A 19,261-nucleotide genomic window follows, 5' to 3' on the forward strand; every position below is an offset into this window, starting at 1 on the left:
CACTTCCTCTCACAGATGGGTTTAATTGTGTTTATTTTAATGGAAACACTTATTTTGAGGTGCTGCTTGGTCCAGTTTCATTGGGATAACTGATTCTTCTGAAAATGGAAATGAATTTGATTTTAAAGTCATTGGTTTTTATTAGGGACAACGTTCCAGATCCTGCAGTTGAGAGAAGTGATTATAATCTTTGGCATCCTATGTTGGAAAGTGGTTTCAGAGGTGAAAAAAGAGAAATATTTGAGAAAAATGGAGAGCATTAGCTAGGATGTTGAAGACTTAAATGTTTTTTAACACTAGGAATAATTTAACTAAGGCTCTCATAAGTAACCATGTCTCTTTGTTTCCTTTTTCCTCCACCCCTTTCTATTTGTCCCTGTTTGGATTCCTCTGGGAACTACAGGAACCAACCAAAGGTAAGATTTAAAAATAATAATAATAATAATAAATGAAAAAACCGAACAACAAGATGCATCAAAACTTCTAAATTGGTCAGTGAAAAGCTGTTGTCAATTTTTCAACCTTTGAATTGTCAAATAGTTACCATTTAAAAAAACCCAGCATTGCAGTTAATCAGCTGTTGTGTAAGAAACTCCAAGCATCTCCTTGCTGTATATCCCTAGCCAAAAAATGAGTCACAGGAACAGATGAGAACATAGTTACATATTGAGTTAAGGATTGTGAATGAAAGCTTTTTTGTTTAAAAACATTTTCTGGTATTTGCATTAAAGCAAACTCACTGTTTGTTGCTGCCTACTTGGATTTCCTTTTTTTTTTGGTATTTGATTATGCTGATTTTTGTCTGCCTTGGCTTATTTGTGCATAGCCACACAGCTTATTTTTTTAAACAACTTTAAAGCTGGCATGGTAAAATAAACTATATAAATGTCCAGTAAATTAGTTCCTAAGAAAAGGATAGTAGCCTGTATTTCAACCGTCAAATCTATGCCTGCATTCTCTAAAGGCTGCAAGACACCTGCAGAAGTGGGTATTTTTCCCCCCATCTTGCTGTTTTCAGCATATTAGTATGCTCAGGAGATATGGTGGCGTTGAAACCCCTACGATATGTGCTGTTTAAACTTAAAGAGTTCATGGCATGGTTTTTCTTTGATTTGTAGCAAGTTGGGCAGTATTGGTGTGCAAAGTTGCACAATTGGTATATTTTTAAGCAGGCTTGTTAGTTGATCTGAGTGCACAAGTAGGGCTAAGTTACTGCTGCTGCGAAGTCTAGCATAATCCAGATTCCTATTAAAATATCTCAAGGAAGCAATATTATCTACAAACCATTGCAGGCTTTGCCTCTTGTCCTGTTTTGTTCTCATGACCAGTGCAATGGAAAAAAATTGATTTGATATGGAAGGCTTAGCAGAGCAATCTCCAACCATCCCTTTTTTTAAGGGATGGTTGTTCATGGTTAGCAGAACACGCATACTACGCAGTGGGCTTTAGCCAAGCAACACTTGGCTTTTCAAGTCTGCACATAGCAAACCTTGAATCTGCCTGGAGTTTAAAATATAAGCTGCAAAAAGACTGAAATGGAGTTTGAAAGTGTAGATGTCTGACCTCTAACTGCCTGTGTGGTTTGTCCTCCTTGTCCCAAGTAGCATAGACTGCAGCTGGCCAGTAGTATAAAATATTTCTGGGGAAGAGAAGATCTAGCTCAACTAAACCAAGACAAGAAGCAAACACCCAAGAGCAGCATGTGGGATTCCCCTCTGCTCTCCTCTCTGCTTTTAATGCAATTTTTGGCAGCCAGTATGAATGAAGATCAAAATATTTTGGCTTCCTCGTGGTTTGTGGCTTTCTTTCTCATGCATTAAGCATAATGTGGTGTATGAGGTGCCTGACTTCTCTCCTGCTTACATTATAGATTAGATTTTTTTAAAAAAATGAAATCAGACTGTTTGGTTTTTGGGTTTTTTTTAACTCAACTTTTTCAGAGCATTTCTGCATCCAATTACAATAAGTTGTTTTGAGAGCATCTGTTCATGAAGTCTGAATCTCCCCAAGTGGATACTACTCTAATTGAAGCCAGCTTCTGTGAAGGCATAGTATCAAGTATGGAGTCTAAATGGGTTTCACCACAAAATTGAAACTTTTATATTTAGAAGCACTGTGTAACTCCGACTTTTGCCAAAGTTGAAACCTTTTTAAAAATTTTTGCTTATATAAAATTACCCAAGTTGGGCTGCTGTTGTTTATCAGCAGCATGTGAATATATACAGCTGTTTTTACACAAGGGAGACATTGCTATCCTGAGGGGGTTTGTTTAATTCAGACACATGGAGAGACAGCGGGTAGATGAGTCCAGGGGACATCTCTCAGTCTGCAGATTGAAGAAGGAAGATGTAGGCAAAGTAGGCTGGGAGAGGGGTTTTTGGAGGAAGAGGCAGAGCTCTTCATTGTCATATGTTGAATATACAATAAAACTAAAGTGGTAAGAGCAGAAAATGGGCAAAGGAAGCACTTGGAAGAAGAGGAGTGCAGAAAGGATGCATGAAGAAATGAGAACAAAGAACAGTCTTGCATGGGAACTGCTGTATTTACCTGAATACAAGACGAGGTCTCCGCGCCCACCCCCAATCAGCATGGGGAAAAAAGCGCCTCGTCTTGTATATACATACAAGCAAGTCTCATTAGATACATTGTTTATCATTAAAACTGCTGCCAAAAGCAGCATGTGCTCAGCAATGGACACCAGCTGTGAAGTGGATTAAATGCAGCTGACATTGAGCATGACTATAAAACACACGGCCCATGTTGGTCAAACATGCTGATGGGAACCTACCACAAGGCTAAATTAGGGCAGCCCATGTGGATAAGACATATGGTAGTGTTACCGCCAACTCTTTTTTTAGGTTGTGGTGAGCCACTACAGTGAATACATTTCAACTTCTTCACTCCTGCAGATGAGCTGCATCCTTCTTTCCCATTTTCAATTATTCCTGTTTCTTCACTGGTCTTAAATATCTGGCCAACCTCAACAAATGGGGCTTCCAAACAGCTTACCCAAAATCCTCCTACCGGCCCCTCTCCTGTCACGTGTGATTACTGTGGCCCACCCTCCATGAGATGGAGCTGGAGCAGGTGGCTCCATGTCTCAATTGTATACGAATTTTTGGAGGACCCCAGGGCTCATGACAAGAACATCCAGTTCCAGTTATAAGTGGGGGCTGATTAGCACCTGGATCCTTTGCGGGGGGGGGTGGTCTGGAGGAGACACGCACACACTGAGCAGTACTGGGCTGTGGAGTTGTCGTGACTTAAGATGCTGTTGACTCTGCTGGGGCCCAGCCCAACAAATTATATGGTAAATCATGAGCCTTTTGGCTTTGCACTAATATCCTACGGCCCAAGTGGTTTTACATGTCTGGCAGGGGACATCCCCTTCTTCCCAGCCTGGAATGACTTGCTGCAGTTGAGGGTGGAGACCTATCCCCTGCACTGTGGGTGGGCACCCCTCCGAGAGTCTCCAGTAGCCTCCCTATGGCAGGATCTCGGCTACACAATTTATGGTGATGAGGGATTGCTCTTGGGATCTCCCTCTAGCTTGCTCCTGTGGCCTTTTGCCAAGTGAGACTAAGGGGCATCTGAACTCCAAGGCCTCCGGACTTGGAGCTTGCATGCAGGATGCCTGCCATGGATTTGGGAGTATCTGAAGCCCCGGGCTGAAGAGTCCGGGAGGTAAGACACTTTTACAGGATAGCCCCTTTTTATTTTATTACAGGTGTTTGCTTACGATCACTGTTTCTGGTCTATGGATGAATCTGTCAAAGAAAAATATGCAGGTAATTATGTACTGTAGCTTTGTGCTCACTTTTCATATCTGTTGTCTAAGCAAAGTGTAAATGATCTCATTATAATGCAGTATTTGCCAAAGGGTACAGACCATATGGCATTGAAAACATTTTCCCTCTGTGGTTTGTCCATTGTTGGGTGGGGGAGAAAGAGAGAGAGAAAGAAAGCAGAATCTTAAATCATCCCTCCTTACTAGTTAAAGATAACATTTAAAGTAATGGCAAGCAATAGATGCAGTACCACTGACCTGCAGCGCAAGAAATTTGACACTTTGGAGCACACAAATATCTCCACTTTTAACAATGCTATTCTAGAGGCATAGCTTTTAAAAAAAAAAAAAATTTTTTTTTTGCATATAATTTGAGGCTCAGTACTAAACTCCTCTTCAGAATAAAGCTTCCCAGCATCGATGCCAGCTTCAGCAACATGCTAATAATGTAGTTGATGCATCTTGCAGAACTATGGCCATCATCTTTTTTATGGCTGCAGTGTTTTATAAGCCTAATCTTGCTCCTATTTAAGTCAGCGAGAGTTTTACACCCAAGATCACCCGGCATTTTACCTACAGATAAGCTTGTGCATAGCTATTGGCTTGCATCAAGTTCTCTTGACTTCAGGGGACACAAAATGAAGCAGGTGCACAGATGTGAAGATGTAGGATGAGGACTAGGATGAGAGCCGTAGTAGTAGTAATAAGGCTGTCAATTCTTATTGTGTTCACCCTTCGGCAAACAACTGCATTTTAATGTGAAATGCACTTTGGAGCCTTCCCATGTTTGTGTGTTGGAGTCAGGGCTTCTGTATTCAGTGCCAGTGCCTTTATCTATCCCTTGCTCTTCTTTCTTTTCTTCTTCCTTTGGACCTAACCTTTCTGTACTTTGGGCACCTAAGTCTCCTTCCCAAAACTGATGTAGATGCATGGTTCACAGAAAGACTTTTGAACAGTTTAACTGCAGGCTGTTATGGGTTGCAAACATTCAGTCTGGAGCAATCTTAGTTCTATCTTGCTTAAGCACTCAAGCAAAAATTTTACTAATTTCAGTGTGCATTTCATTTGTGCAGAACTTCCAGGAGCAACTCTTGACTTCATAACAAATAGTAAAATATACTGACTTGGTCACTGGGTGAGAATTTTCAGGGGATGTGAAAGACTTTTCCTGCTTGAAAGAAAATCTCAGGCCATGGAGTTCTGTATGTTTGACGTATGATTTAAAGTTGACATCTTTATGATGAGAAACTCTGAGTGATGCATTTGCAGTCTGTTACTGCTGTACACAAAACAAAAACCACCAACACTTTCCCACCCCAGCTAAAAAAAAAAGTCAAACAAAAATTACACGTGGGCAGATTTACTTCTACTGTTACAGCAGAAACACTTTACCCTCTAATTTGTAATCCACTAGGTTTATACTCCAATTCCCTCCCACATAGTTGTGATTACTTCTCTGCAAGGATTTAACACCAAAGGCATCTAGCAAGCTTTTCTGTTGCTGTAATTTCATTTGCTTTTACAAATACTGTAAAATATACTTTCTAGTAGACCATACGCTATTGCCTTAAATTCAAATCATGTCATGGTTGCCAAAATGAAATCAAATTTTGTAGTCTATTCACTGTCACCAGTGCAGTAAGTCCTGCAAGTTGGGTTGGGCAAGTTTTAGTGGATATTTTGGGTACTAATAGCAAAGGCTTAAAGACACAAAACCAGGGTCAAATGACATTTATAATAGTAGAAACCTAAAAGAACTCAGGGGGCCTCTACATGAGACATTTACTGCAGAGTAGACTAATTAGCTGTGCAGTAAATGTCTTGCATCTAAACATGTGGCCCTATTAGCCTGGAGTAAACTAATTAATGCTGCAACAGGGTAGTACTTGTAAACGCAAGCAAAATCCTGCAGTGGCATTATTTAGTGCACCATAACTCATGTGTAGATGCTAGAGGTGCACCGATATAGCGGTCCATATCGTATCAGCACCGATAAAAGGAAAATTGAGATTATCGGCAGTCAGCTTTTTTTGGCTGGCATAGGTGATAATGTCACCAGTAAATGCTGCATACATGTGTGCAGCTGCAGCATGCATACGGCCAGGAATGCAGCCTGGCAGCTTAGAGAGCAGCACCTGGGCATTAGGTCTGTGTGGAGCATGGTGGGGTACATTGAGGCCCCCATGGTGAGGGAAGGAGTGGGGCTGGGGCAGGGGCAAGGGCAGGTGCTGCCCAGACAGGGTGCGGGATGGAGCCATGGGCAGCTCATCTGGGGAGCGCAGAGGGGGCAGGGGAGGGAGGGTGGCTCCTGCTGCTGTGCGCACCCCTGGGGGAGACATAGGAGGGCATGTGCCCTCCCCCAGATTTGTGCACAGGGTGAGGTTGGGCTGCCTGCTGTGGGCTAGGAAGCCGGGGGCTGTGCTGCCTTCTTCCCAGCAGGGGCTGGGCTGGGGCTGTGCTTGGGGGCTGGCGGCAATGGCCCTGGGAGGCGTGCCCCCCACCGTAACACCACTCCCAGTGCTGCCACCCACCCTGCCCACCCCAAGCACAGCCCTAGCCCAGGCCCCCCTCCCAGGAAGTGGCTGATGTAGCCTCTGGGTCTGAGCCTGCACCAGGCAGCCCATCTTCGCCCTGGGAACAAATCCAAGGGGGCATATGCCTCCCCTGGGGGTGTGCACAACAGTGTGAGCCACCCCCTGGACAAGCCGTCCATAGCTCTGTCCCGCACCCCACCATGTCTGGGCAGTGCCTGCCCTTGCCTCTGTCCCAGCCCCGTTCCCTCCCCCACCGTGGGGGCCTCGATGTGTGCTCCCAACGCCCAGACTTATCACCCAGATGCTGCTTTCCAAGCTGCTGGGCCGCATATTGGCTATCAGATTGGTATCAGCCCATATGGCTGGCTAATAATTGGCCATCGGTATTAGCCAAAAAAATCTGTATTGCTGCTCCCCTAGTAGATGTTGATGGGGCTGGCTGGGCCGCGAAAGTGCTTCAGGGCAGAGGCTGCCTGCTGGTTAGCCTCGTGCTGCCGCACCCTTATGCCCCGGGCTGGCAGGCTGACCCCTTGGACCACCTGCCAGCCAAAGCTGCTCCGTCCCAATTCAACATGCTACAGTCCCAGGCACATATGTAGATGCAGTGCCTGGGAGCTGTAAACTCTGGCGTGATAAGCACCGGAGTTTATTGCTTTGTCTTGTAGTACATATAGGTGCGCCCTCAGATGCCTTCAGCAGAGTAACTCCAGATGTGCACCCCCTTTCCCATCGTTACATAACTTTATTAACAGAGCTATATTTCATACCACTGGACCTTTCCTCTTCTTATCCCTACACTGTGTCTCCCTCAGTTTAATGTTATATGGTCTATAAAAGTTGCTTCAGCTTCATTTTTTGTTTTATCTTAGGTCAAGATGTTGTTTTCAAGTGCCTTGGAGAGAATATTCTTCAGAATGCCTTTGAAGGTTACAACGCATGCATCTTTGCCTACGGGCAGACGGGTATGTTAGTCCAAGGTAGAAACTGCAGCACCCATGATGAGAGAGGGCGTGTGCATGTGTGTTTTCTCATGGTATTCTTGTTCTTTGGCTGGCTGTGTGCCATTGTAGCTTTTTCCCTTAAAGCAGTACAGAGAAGTGGTGTGTATTTTAAATATTTGTTGCTATGGATCTGCAATGAGAGGTTTTTTGTCCCCAAGGACAAGGAATCAAATTTTGCTAGCTTGTGTTGCCCTGCTACCCTTCTTTCCCATGTTTCTAGATCAGTATCTCTTGTGTGATCATTCACTGTCCTTGAGTTTAGCGTGTGTTTAATTTTTTTTTATGGAAAATCCTGACTCTGCAGCTGAGAGAGACTTTGTTCATCGTTTTTAATTTGATAAACAGTGATGGCTTGGCTTGTTTAACTGGTTTACTTGTGCTGTATAGGTATGAAACTTGGGTAGGTGTCTTAAATGATGCCCTTGAGAAGACTGCATCTCTGTGATAAGTCCTGTTAGTTTAAAGTAACCTTTTGTGTTATCTTTTTTAGCGTAATTTTTTTTTCTTGTATAGAGGCCTTCCCTTTAATTGATTGGTGTATTGGACCCTTTTACGTAGATTTGGCATAAAGATTTTTCACTAAAAAGTTGAAAGTAATTGTCCTTCCCACCCAAAAATCCCAAGCAGCACTGTTGTTAAAAGCTCTAACTGTCGCTTCAAAAATACAGGATCTGGAAAATCGTACACGATGATGGGTACTGCTGACCAGCCTGGATTAATCCCTCGACTCTGCAGCGGACTCTTTGAAAGGGCACAGAAAGAGGAGAATGAAGAACAGAGTTTCAAGGTGGAAGTGTCTTACATGGAAATTTACAATGAGAAAGTTCGAGATCTCCTTGACCCCAAAGGGTAAGCCATGTACATGTGACAAACTCTTGCTCACAGATAGATAGTATAATACTCTCATTTTCATGAGCTAAGACTTTATGCATAATGTGCTCACAGGCTACCTTTCAGCTGTCCTAGCAGAATGCAAGGCTTATCTTTCCAGCAGGTTGTAGCAGTGTTCCTGAGCTCCCCAACCCAGGAGTTGCTCTGTTTAAAGACCCAATTTAGACCAAATATACCTGGATGCTGAAATTTGTTTTTATGATTTGAGAATTGTGGGATTGTCAACATTAGCACATCAGATGAGCATGTGCGTCTTTTCATGCTATATACTAACTTTCTGCTTTGTATTGTAGCTACAAAATCTCATCCTATGCATTTGAAACCTGCTAGAGTTTTTAGTAGAGCCACATTTGTCTTTATTGTACTTAACTGGATAATTTTTTATTTTAACAGAAGTCGGCAGTCACTGAAAGTGAGAGAACATAATGTCTTTGGTCCTTATGTCGATGGGCTTTCTAAACTGGCTGTTGCTAGCTACAAGGTAAGACATGATTGTAGGGAAGGAATATGCTTAAAATTGAAATTCTTGCTGCTGTTGCTCAAGGAAGTGAAGGTAACTTTTATATTGTGCCTGTGGAGTTTTAAGAGAGGCTGTCGAGATTAGGAAAAGATATGCTTTAAGAGATCCCCATAGGGAGTTTTAAATGTGTGAGAACTACCCTGTATCATCAGCATTATTTTAAAAATAGTAGAGGGTACAGAAGACTTGAAGAACTGGGTTTAATCATTCTTTTTTGCTTATACTAACCCCTAGCAGTAGTAACCTAGGGCCAGATGCAAATTGTTCTTGGAGCCATCCAAGTTTCAAAGCTAATAGAGGTCAAACACTTTCCACTGGCAGCAAAATTCCTTAAGCATTTAAATTCACCTCTGTTTGGGCTTGAAAAGTTCCCGAGAGAACTTGTGCGCACATGTACACATGCGTGCACACTCAGTCTATATCATGTGCTTATGCACCAAACTCCCACCCAGTCTCCATTGCAATGCAAATGGGCTAGCAATTTTTAAAGTTCACCTAAATCCTTAATCTTTTAGGATTTTCTGCAGAGTGTGCCTGTGGTGGGCCAGTAGGAGGCGCTCCTGCGTTGAGCCGCCCACCTCCCTGCGCCCAACCACCTTCTAGGCTCCGAATGCCTCCCTAGGGGCGCCTTATGTCCAGCCAACCCCCTTCCCGGAGCACACTCGCTAGCCTGGGGGTAACGTAGCTGCCACCACCCCAAGAATGGACTCACTCTCGGCCCTGTGTCCTTGGGGAAACACAGGCCTAATGTCCTACGGGTACTCGACCCAGTACAGGCACCTGGGGCACTTACCCAAGTCAGGGGGCAAAAGTAGAGTCTCCCTTAGGCAGACTAAGGGGTTGAGTACCCATAGGACATTAGGGCTGTGTTTCCCCAAGGTGGGCGGCTCAACGCAGGAGCGCCTCCTACTGGCCCGCCACAGTGCCCAATACCTGATTGGCACTGACAGCGTAAACGCAGACCCCCGCAATCACACTCAGACATGGGTCAGGTGATACATGGGAGGCTTTTAATCAGATCATTTGTTTGGGAAGCAAGACTTGGGGTTCTTAGGCCTTCCTGAGCCCAGGGGGACTAAAACTTATTTCTTCCGCCTCCCAAAAGAGTGCACTAAGCCCTAGGCCCATGGGTCTCAACCTTTTTAGACTCAAGGGACTCCTTGTTAAACTCAAGGGAGCCTCAGAAAAAGCTAACTCTTAGCTTTCATTGACTGCAGAAAAATTATCAAGCAATTCTTCTGTTGCAAAGACCTCAGAAAGACCGCCACAGGTCAGAAGTTTTCTGACACTACGGATTTCTATTTGAAATACCCAGGTTTATCTTGCAAGCCATTTGTTAGGTGTATGTATACCTAGCACTACTAATATGCCGTAGCACCCTCGTTGAGAACCACTGCACTAGGGTGAGGTGAGTTGTCCCCTCCATGCCTCCTGTGGAAACTAGACCACTTGGTAGACCACTTGGTAGTCAAGAATACAAAAGCCATGGGACCTGAAAGAGAACAAGCAAGAGGGAGCATAACTGCAGCTAATGAAGAGGAAACTTTAGGGAGGAAGGAAACGGGTTCTGGCCCTTAGCACCCTGGGTGATGGCAGGAACCAGAAACCAGTCCTCCCACCTCCTGAGGGAGTGTCCTTGTCACTGAACTGCAGACCCAAGCTTCCTCGTACTGCTGTCCTTCTGGCCCCATGACTTGTGTCGTCTTGGCTGCCCAGTGCTTCACTTTCAGCAGGAAGAGTTGGGATGGGTGGGGAGGACACATAAGCTAGCCAATTATCTGGTGGGTTGGGTATTTTCTTTGGAAGTGGGAGAGGTGGACCTGAATCCCCGAGGGGGTCCTGCAGCCCACTTCCCCAGCTCGTGGGTGGGTGCTCTAACTACTGGCCTCTTGAGTATATTCAAGAATGGAAGTCACTATGGGTACTGAAGGATCATTTTGGGATCCAGAATGAATGGAGACAACAGAGGTCTCTAATTTTCGGCCCAGAATTGGTGTCCAAAGGGAGGCAGAGTTCAGACACTCCCCTGTGCCCTACCATTTCATGTAGCTTGCTATAGGTACCTAATAAGTGTCTAAATGCCATGAGGCAATCAGGACTCGTAGTAGTGATGGTATCTTTTATTAAACCAACAAGATTTTTGCAAAAAGATGTCTTTAATTGAAAGCTTTTGGGCACAAACGCCCTTCATCAGGCATTGGAGAAAAGATTGTAAAAGTTCTCCTGGGTAGAAATGAAAGTTCATATTTCATAGGCTTTCACAGAGGCGTCAATAGATGGAAAACTCGTCTGGGCAGTCAGTTCATAGCTGGTATGAAGCCTCTCACCTCCTGTGAGGATCTGTGATGATGCAGAGTACCTTGAAATCTATGATAAATGCTATGAGTCTCCCTCTGAAAGCGGTCTCTTGTGTTCACTGACTGTAGAAATCCTAGGTGTCTAAGCTTGTCTATCTTGGATCAAGTTCCTTGGGCAAGATGCTTATTTTTAGGCCTTGCAGCTCTGAAGTGGAGGTCTTTCCAAGAGCTGCTTGCATCTGGTCTCTTGACTGAGTGAACAAGGGCTGCTTGGTGGTGCAGCAAGGTGTTGAGGAAAGTTTGTGTAATGCAAACAGGGGAGAAAGTAGAGGCTGAAATTCTGCAGTATTTTACAAATGAATTGTTATTTTAGTTTCATAGTTAGGAGGGTCGGAAGGGACCTGAGCAGATCATCAAGTCCAACTCTTTTGCTTTTCTAAACTATTGCTCTGTGCAGCCAGTCAAACCAAAGAATAAAAAGAATGAAGCCTCATTCCCCCTGTTCCCCTTTCCCAATCAAAGTAAAAGTTCTGGATAGTATACACAGCAGTGGCATTGCTTAAATTAATTAGGCAAGTTGTTATCAATTACCCTTAAATTATAGTAATAAGATATTGTGACATTATTTTTAGAGGCTAAAAACATTCAAGCCAGTGTGAAATCTGCATTTGTTGTACTTATCAATTTGTTAAATTATTAAAATTGTTAATGAGATCGCAAATGAGTAAAGGCTGCAAAAACTTTTATTTAGGACATAGAGTCGCTGATGTCTGAGGGTAACAAATCCCGGACAGTAGCTGCCACCAACATGAATGAGGAGAGCAGTCGGTCCCATGCAGTCTTCAAGATCACGCTCACACACACCCTGTATGACGTGCAATCAGGGGTAAGTAACAGCAAGTCTCCTGTGTTCGAACAGATTCTAATCTGCTTATATACGCATGTGATGAAACCAAGCTTTTAAAGACACTTTGGTAAGCAAGTGAGCCTGAAGTCTGCCATATACCAATATAATGACCGCACGCCCAAAGTCATAGCAGACTTGATGAGGATCCATCTCTCAGTTGTCGTATCTGAAACCACAAAACATTTATTTTTAAAGCAAGAGCTTGCAATCGATTTTGGAGGCCGGGTGGAAGAAAACGGCATCTGACATTTAGAGGCAAAAATAGAGGTTTGGGGAAAAATGTCTGAATAGACAACTGGCTCTCCTTGTTGAGAGAATATTTCTTGAAAGCAGGCTACAAAATTAATAAATCTTTGGGCATCTGTACAACTTCCTCATTGCGGCTTTTTTCCAGGAATATTTTCAAATGTATTGCTGAAAGTGTTACAATACACTTCTGTCTTTATTAAATATTTATAAACATTTGAGAAATGTGGAAGTGGCATTTTTCTTGAACAGGTGTGTTTTTCCTCCGATTCTGCCTTCCTTTTTTTGGTGGGAAACGTGTACTTTTCCATTTGACTTTCTCTAAACCTGCAAGAAAACTCTCTACCTAAACCAGCTAGTTTTAATACATTAAGTTATGCTGGACTCTTCTACTGTTAGTCCCCTGGGGAGCCTGTGGCTTTTCTAAAGGCAAAGTTGAAAATGATTCACGTACCAATTTTCATTCCTCTGGCCCAGATAAAAACCATCAAACCCTCCCACCCTTGCTAGTTTAATATAGTGAGGGGTAAAAGTTGAAATGCCTGTTTTTAAGAGGCCCAGAGGTGGTTATTCTTGTTTAGCCTGAAGCCAGACAGAAGGTAGAGCAGGGTGGCACCTTAGAGGCTAACTCATTCAGAGAGGCATGGACCTTCATAGGCAACACCCTTCTTCATCAGATGCCAGCGTGAGACGCCCTCCTGCATACAGATCCCAACATCGTCAGCATCTGTCCCCATTCCCTAGATCCCTTCTTTGCCTCCTTGTCATCTTCCCCAGACCTGAAATCTGTATCTCTGCCCGGCCCCCCCGACGAATTCTCTTCTCCCACATCAGTAGAGCCTCTGCCCCCTCGGATTCCACAACATCAATTCCTCCCCTAACAGGATCTCCAATTCCTCCCTCAGTTTTAAGTTTGATCCCTCAGCACATTTCCCCAGCACCAATTATTGTGCATTTCCCCTGTCACCTCAACATCTTTTCTCTTCTACGTCTTGGACCCATTATGGTTTGGATGGGGATGATCCTGGCTCAGGCAAGGGGTTGGACTAGATGACCTCTGGAGGTGCCTTCTAGCCCCACTTCCCAATGATTCTCTGAGATTGATAACTAGTTTGTTTCCCAGGTGACAAAATCCTTTCTATCCTCCCATTCTCCTCTTCTACTTCCTCCCTGCACACCCTGGGAGGGGGTGGGTCATCAATCCCACTTGGCCCACTTCCTGGAAGTGGGGTGCAGCTTTCAGCAGCCGTTCTGCTTGGGGTCCAGCATACTAACACCCTCGGGCAGGCTGATGCACATCTCCTCCATGCCATGAGTTACCCCACTCAGCTGGAGCACAAGGAGAGATCATACCGGCACAAAAAGGGAAGGTGTTAAGTTGGACAACTGCAAGCTTCAGACCCCAAAAGTAGCATTATCTCTTTGGGGTTTGGTACTTATGCATCCTCTCGCTCCCTCTGGGGTCTCCTGTACAGAGTGAGGCTTCCTACAGGGTGAGCCTATCCCAAGGAGGCAACAAATCTGTGTTGAGATTGCCAGATGCTAGCTTAAAAACACCCTCCTGCCAGCCAAAGTAGGCTGTTGCCTACAAAAACTCATGCCTCTGAACTGGCTGGTCTCTTAAGATACCAGCCAGCCTGCCTTGCCTTATATTTTTTAAGAAGGTCTGCGGAAGGGATGTAGAAAACACTAATGTTATCTTTGGTGTTAACCTCTGTCCTTTTTAAAGTATTAAATTCTAACACACATCTTATTTTATTCAGTCTCATCTTCAAAGAGTGATGCATCCTGAGTACATGGCAAGGTTAGGATTTAGGAGTCTGTAGAACCTCTGAAAAAGAAATCCATTTTCGAGTTTAAACAAGACAGAGGTATCAGATTGAGCATCTGGGTCTGTTACCCCTGGGACACTGCATATGGGTTCCCTCCACTACCACCCTCGTTACTTTACACCTGACTGATATTGGTTTTGTTCCCCTTTTTCTGGTACCTTCAGCCGGTGAATGGGTTGCACTCTTGGAGTTCCTGGTGTATCCTTTATCATTTTAGTTGCTGCCTTGAAAACAATAGGATTGATTCAGAACACTGTGCTTGTGTTATGCATTTGTTTGTAATTTTTCAAACTTGTTGGATAGGAGGCCTAAAGTAACGAATGCAACCTAGGCCACGTCTACACATGCGCATTTACTGTGCAGTAACCAAAATTACTGTGTAATGCAGGTGAGCATCTACATGTGCATGCCTGTACTGCACAGTCAATATGGTGACTTATGCCAGCTTGACCATAAATTTTGATACCCGCATCATGCAGGTATTAAATTTATGCCCAATTAGTTACCGCGCAGTAACGCATGTGTGAACACTTCACTGCACGGTAACACTGTGTGTGTAGACTGACTTGGGATTAACTTTGTTCCCGAATCAGTCCACACACAGAATTAATGTGCTTTAGCGCCTGCATGTGTAGACACCGGCCTATTCCCACTTAATGTGTGGTAAATTTAAGCCAATTTAAATGCACGTGTAGACACGCCCCTACATTCTTATTAGGAGCCTTGATCAATTATAGAACTTCACGGTGAGTCGCTGTTTTTAATAGTAACTTTTGTCCTGTGATTTCCTCAGACATCAGGTGAGAAGGTGGGCAAGCTGAGTCTGGTGGACTTGGCGGGCAGCGAAAGAGCAACTAAGACGGGAGCTGCAGGTGACAGGCTGAAGGAAGGAAGTAACATTAACAAGTAAGGCAACAAGTAAGGTAACATTTCCCCTTCCCTCTCAACTGTCTCATTAATTTAGCCATAAAAGAAATAGGTATGACAAACCTCTGACCCATGGTTAACTCAATGAGATTTCTGTAAAGTACTCATTGTGACTAGGGGGTTCCTTCTCCGGCTTTTCCTTCTCCCCACCCCCCCGGCAAAAAAATTGTCTTCCATATTTTAATATGATCTATACACATGCTACGTTTTTAATGTTTTGCTTACGTTTCCTCCAACGATTGTCATCTAATGCAAAAGCATGTTTGTAAAGGCCAAAAAATGATACTTGGATAAGAATATAGCTTGTACCCAAAGAGAATAGCCTGGACGGAGATGGCGCTGGCTAACTTTTTTTGCAGCTGTTTTTCTGCCTGACTCCGCATGTCTGTACTTCCATTCATGGGAAATCCTTAAGCAAAGCCGATAATTTTGCCCAAATGATGTGGGTGTATTGGGGACTGCAGCAGCTGTCAGTTGGGCAGGGAGACCATATACTACATTTGGGTAGTTGCTGATAGGGTAGATACCAATGAAATGATGATTCTTCCAAGCAAAAAAATCATTCGACTGCCAAAATAACATTGGCACCGACTGGGCAGCATTTGAGTTTTCGTGGAAGCCCAGTTTAAAAATCCACTCTCAATGCAGATCTTTCCAGTTCTTAATGGCCAGTCACTCTTCCTGCAGGTCTCTCACAACCCTTGGGCTGGTGATTTCTGCCCTAGCCGATCAAGCTGCTGGGAAGAACAAGAACAAATTTGTTCCCTATCGCGATTCTGTGCTCACTTGGTTACTTAAAGTAAGTAACGTCCTTGTATGTATCTGGTATGAGAGGAAGGGGCTGAGGGTGGGGGGTGGGACGAGAGTGGGATAAATTTTCCTTCAAAGCAATTAAAATACCATTATTCCATAATCCTAATTTTGGTCCGTAGTTTACATGAAGCAGCCTTGTGTATGAAGGATTAGCTGAATCTAGTCCTCCCAGACCAAATACATTCTTTCGCCTGCCCTGATTAAGATTAACCATGTGATGGACAAAGGCATAAAGCAGGGTTGTCCAGCTGGGGCTCCATGGGATGCATCTGAGCTGTGAAGGGTTAAAGTGCAGCCTGTGGGCTCCCGTGGGTCTGCCACCCTGGAGTCTCTGGGGAGGGAAGCCTGGCAGAAGGGGGCTGGTAAGCAGGGGGAGGGAGGGGCAGGGTCTTACCTGCATGGCAGTGTGGCAGGATTGGGAACTCGTCCATTCAGCAACAGGAGGGATTGTGCTGCTTGCCTGGCAGCAGCAGGGTTGAAAGGGAGCTTGGCTCACCTGCATGGTACCAGGGCACTTGTGTGGGGGACAGGGCTCACATCACTTGTAGTGAGAGGGGGCACACACTCGAGCATGCACCCGGGGCCCTCAACCAGTGAGGTGTGCAGCCCTCCCGCCCTCTGAAACTGGACAGCTTTGGCATAAAGCATATTTTAAGACAAACTAATAAATATTTCAGCCTTTTTTTTAAAAAATTTTTAGTCCATTCCCTAATTGCTGCTTAGAGGGCCCAGAGACTGATTTAACTTGGCGATCTCCTCGTTATGTAACTTAAATTTATACAGTGTCCTGGGTGACGTGGTTAACTTCAGAGATTTTGAATAAGATGATTATCCCTTTGCTTGAACTCAACAGGGCTGTAATGACAAAGCATATTCTAACCGCATTCGGGGGATAGGGTCAGAGGCGGTCATAGACTTGCCCTCCTGTGAAACTAGCAGTTCTGCAATCAGTTAATACTGCAAAAGAGTCTGCAATGAAGACGGTGTAAAAAAAAAAAAAAAAGGAACTGGCTCTAGGAGGACTTTAGGTGAAGGTCAGTGAGGTGTAAAGGGAAACTGAGAGAGCAGGTTTCTGCAACCCAGCTCCCACGTACATCCAAAAAGAATCATGGGCCTTTAGTTTTCTGTGGGTGTGTCCTACAGATGAATTTGCATGCGCCTGAGCTAAATGCACCTTAGTCTAAGGTGCATTAAGGTGATTCAGGTGCACGTCTACATGTGCATGCCTTAAGTTGCCTTAACGCAGCTTGCTGGGTGAATGTGTTGACAGCTTGCCCTGGGCTGCACCCTGGACAGCCCCCCAGAGCCCACGACAGCATAGCTGGACAGTGCAGCCCAGTGGCAACCAAGGGGATGAGACCCTCCAGTCCCCCTGGACGTGATCAGCCCTGTCAACGTATACACAGCATTAAGGTGTCTACACTTCCCTTAAGCTGCCTTAGCTATTTGTGCCTAAATTTTATACCTGCTTTATGGAGGTATCAAATTTAGATGCAATTAGCCTAAAGTTGCCATTTTTAAGGCGCATTAAGGGTGCACATTTGTAGACCCACACGCTTAATGCACCTTAAACATGGTCATGTTAGGCTAATCATGTTTAAAAGAGGAACATGTAGATGCACTCTATTTGTAGCTTCTGCCACCTCTTGCCACAGGCTGTAAAAGCATGACAAGCTTGTGTTTGCCCAAATATTTCACATTGGGCTGAGAGCTGAGGACAGTGTGAACATCCTCTTCCCTCTTCATTTTTTATTCTCTGGACAGGCCACTGTTAGATGAAGAGCAAGCGTGAAGGATGCCATTTAAAAGTCAGTCAGTTGATTATCTTCCTTACAGTGAGAGAGATCATTTAAATCCTTTGATAGTTTTACCTGCTATAGACTGGCCACTTGACTGGGTATTGGAGTTAGTTGGATTATAGAGCTTCAGACCCCAAAGATGCATCAGGACTCAAGTTTTATCTTGTGATGTTTGTAATTACCTGGTTTTCATAGAGATTGCAAATGTTAAAATATATCACAATTAAGTTGGTTTGAACCTTGGTAAATTATCTCTTTCTCCCTTCCTTCCTTTTGCTGTCAAAGGGTGATTTTGCTGCTTGTTGGTACAAAAATGTAAGCTGGAAAAGGAAACAGATTTTTTTTTACCGTGAGTCATTTTTGTTAGCCCTCTTACCTGGTGATTGCTGAGATTAGACTTTGGCCTTTGCAGGACTGCATTTTGCCTCATCACCCATGCAACATTTCTAGTGATCTCTTTAAACTTATTTGAATCGTACTTTCCTATAATTTGTTTGCAAATATGAAAACTTGAGCTGCAGGATAGAGAGATACTTGAAATTTTCCCATAGGGAAATTTTCAAAGTTGACCTTTATCGCAGTTGATTTACCTATTGGGCTAAACGCAGAAGCAAGATGAAAGGTCAAATGCTGTACCCCATTTGACATGTCAAGTCCTGCCTTTCTCAGGCTTGAATAATGAATCTGCCAGCAATACTGCCTCATCAGTGAACTGATACTAAATCCCAAATATTACAGTGGTGTGGGTTGTAGAGAAGAAGCTGAATAGACTAGCAGAAGCGGTGTGTTTTGTTTTTCTGGCTGGATAGTGAATCCCTTTTCACTGTGCAACTTCCTGGAAAGCTTTTTAGTAACATGGAAATATATTCTTGTGTATGTAATTACTGTCGTGGTACAAGTACACTCTGCCTTTGCACACCATTGTGGTCAGCTACGTTTAGAGTGTCCTTCAGTTTTCTGCAGCAATGAGTGCAGTTGTAACGGAGTCTGAAGAAGCAGAAGCGGAAACCTTTGTGCAGGGTTTCCCACGTTGTCGCTGGGATTAGTTATGCTGATTTAACTTCTAAACAAAATCCAACCAGCAGCCTGCGATTCATGTTTAGCACCTGCCTGATCCATTGTAGCAAAGATGACAATGGCATGCACAGAACGCGCTTTGGCTCCGAAACAGAAGCCCACTTTTTGTTCTGCCCTGTTCCGAGTAAATGCCCTTTGTCCTGTTAACGTTCAGCCACGTTCAAATCCAGATACGGGCTTAATTTTACAAACAAGCTCATTTAAGTGCAACTTCGTTAAAGGGGGTGAAGTTCTCAACGGATCCTAGTAAGAGCATTTCTTAGAAATACAATTAAAGCTCAAGAAATAGTTTCATAGTTTCTAGGGTCGGAAGGGACCTGAACAGATCATCTAGTCCGACCCCCTGCCATGGCAGGAGAGAGTACTGGGGTCAAACGACCCCAGCAGGGTGTTCATCTAACCTCCTCTTAAACACCCCCAGGGTAGGGGCCTGCACCACTTCTCTTGGAAGTTGGTTCCAGACCCTCACCGCCCTGACCGTGAAGTAACACCTCCTGATAGCTAACCTAAACCTACCCTCTGCCAGCTTGTGACCGCTATTCCTGGTCACTCCTGGCGGTGCTCGGGGGAACAGGGACTCCCCCAGTGCCTGCTGGTCCCCCCTGACTAGTTTATAACAGGCCACAAGAT

General features: G+C 44.3%; 1 protein-coding gene across 1 annotated transcript in view; it reads left to right on the forward strand.

Annotated features, from left to right (window-relative positions):
- Window positions 1–19,261, forward strand: part of KIF13B (kinesin family member 13B) — a 174,479-nt gene that overhangs the window by 66,221 nt on the left and 88,997 nt on the right. Inside the window, exons 3-10 of the mRNA XM_019537197.1 lie at window positions 404–416; window positions 3,728–3,788; window positions 7,191–7,283; window positions 7,991–8,171; window positions 8,607–8,694; window positions 11,782–11,916; window positions 14,809–14,921; window positions 15,630–15,741. Coding sequence (XP_019392742.1) covers window positions 404–416; window positions 3,728–3,788; window positions 7,191–7,283; window positions 7,991–8,171; window positions 8,607–8,694; window positions 11,782–11,916; window positions 14,809–14,921; window positions 15,630–15,741 — 796 coding nt within the window. The remainder of the gene's footprint in view (window positions 1–403; window positions 417–3,727; window positions 3,789–7,190; window positions 7,284–7,990; window positions 8,172–8,606; window positions 8,695–11,781; window positions 11,917–14,808; window positions 14,922–15,629; window positions 15,742–19,261) is intronic.

Source organism: Crocodylus porosus, unplaced genomic scaffold, assembly GCF_001723895.1.
Source record: "Crocodylus porosus isolate Cpor-Errol unplaced genomic scaffold, CroPor_comp1, whole genome shotgun sequence".
Taxonomy (NCBI): Eukaryota; Metazoa; Chordata; order Crocodylia; family Crocodylidae; genus Crocodylus; species Crocodylus porosus.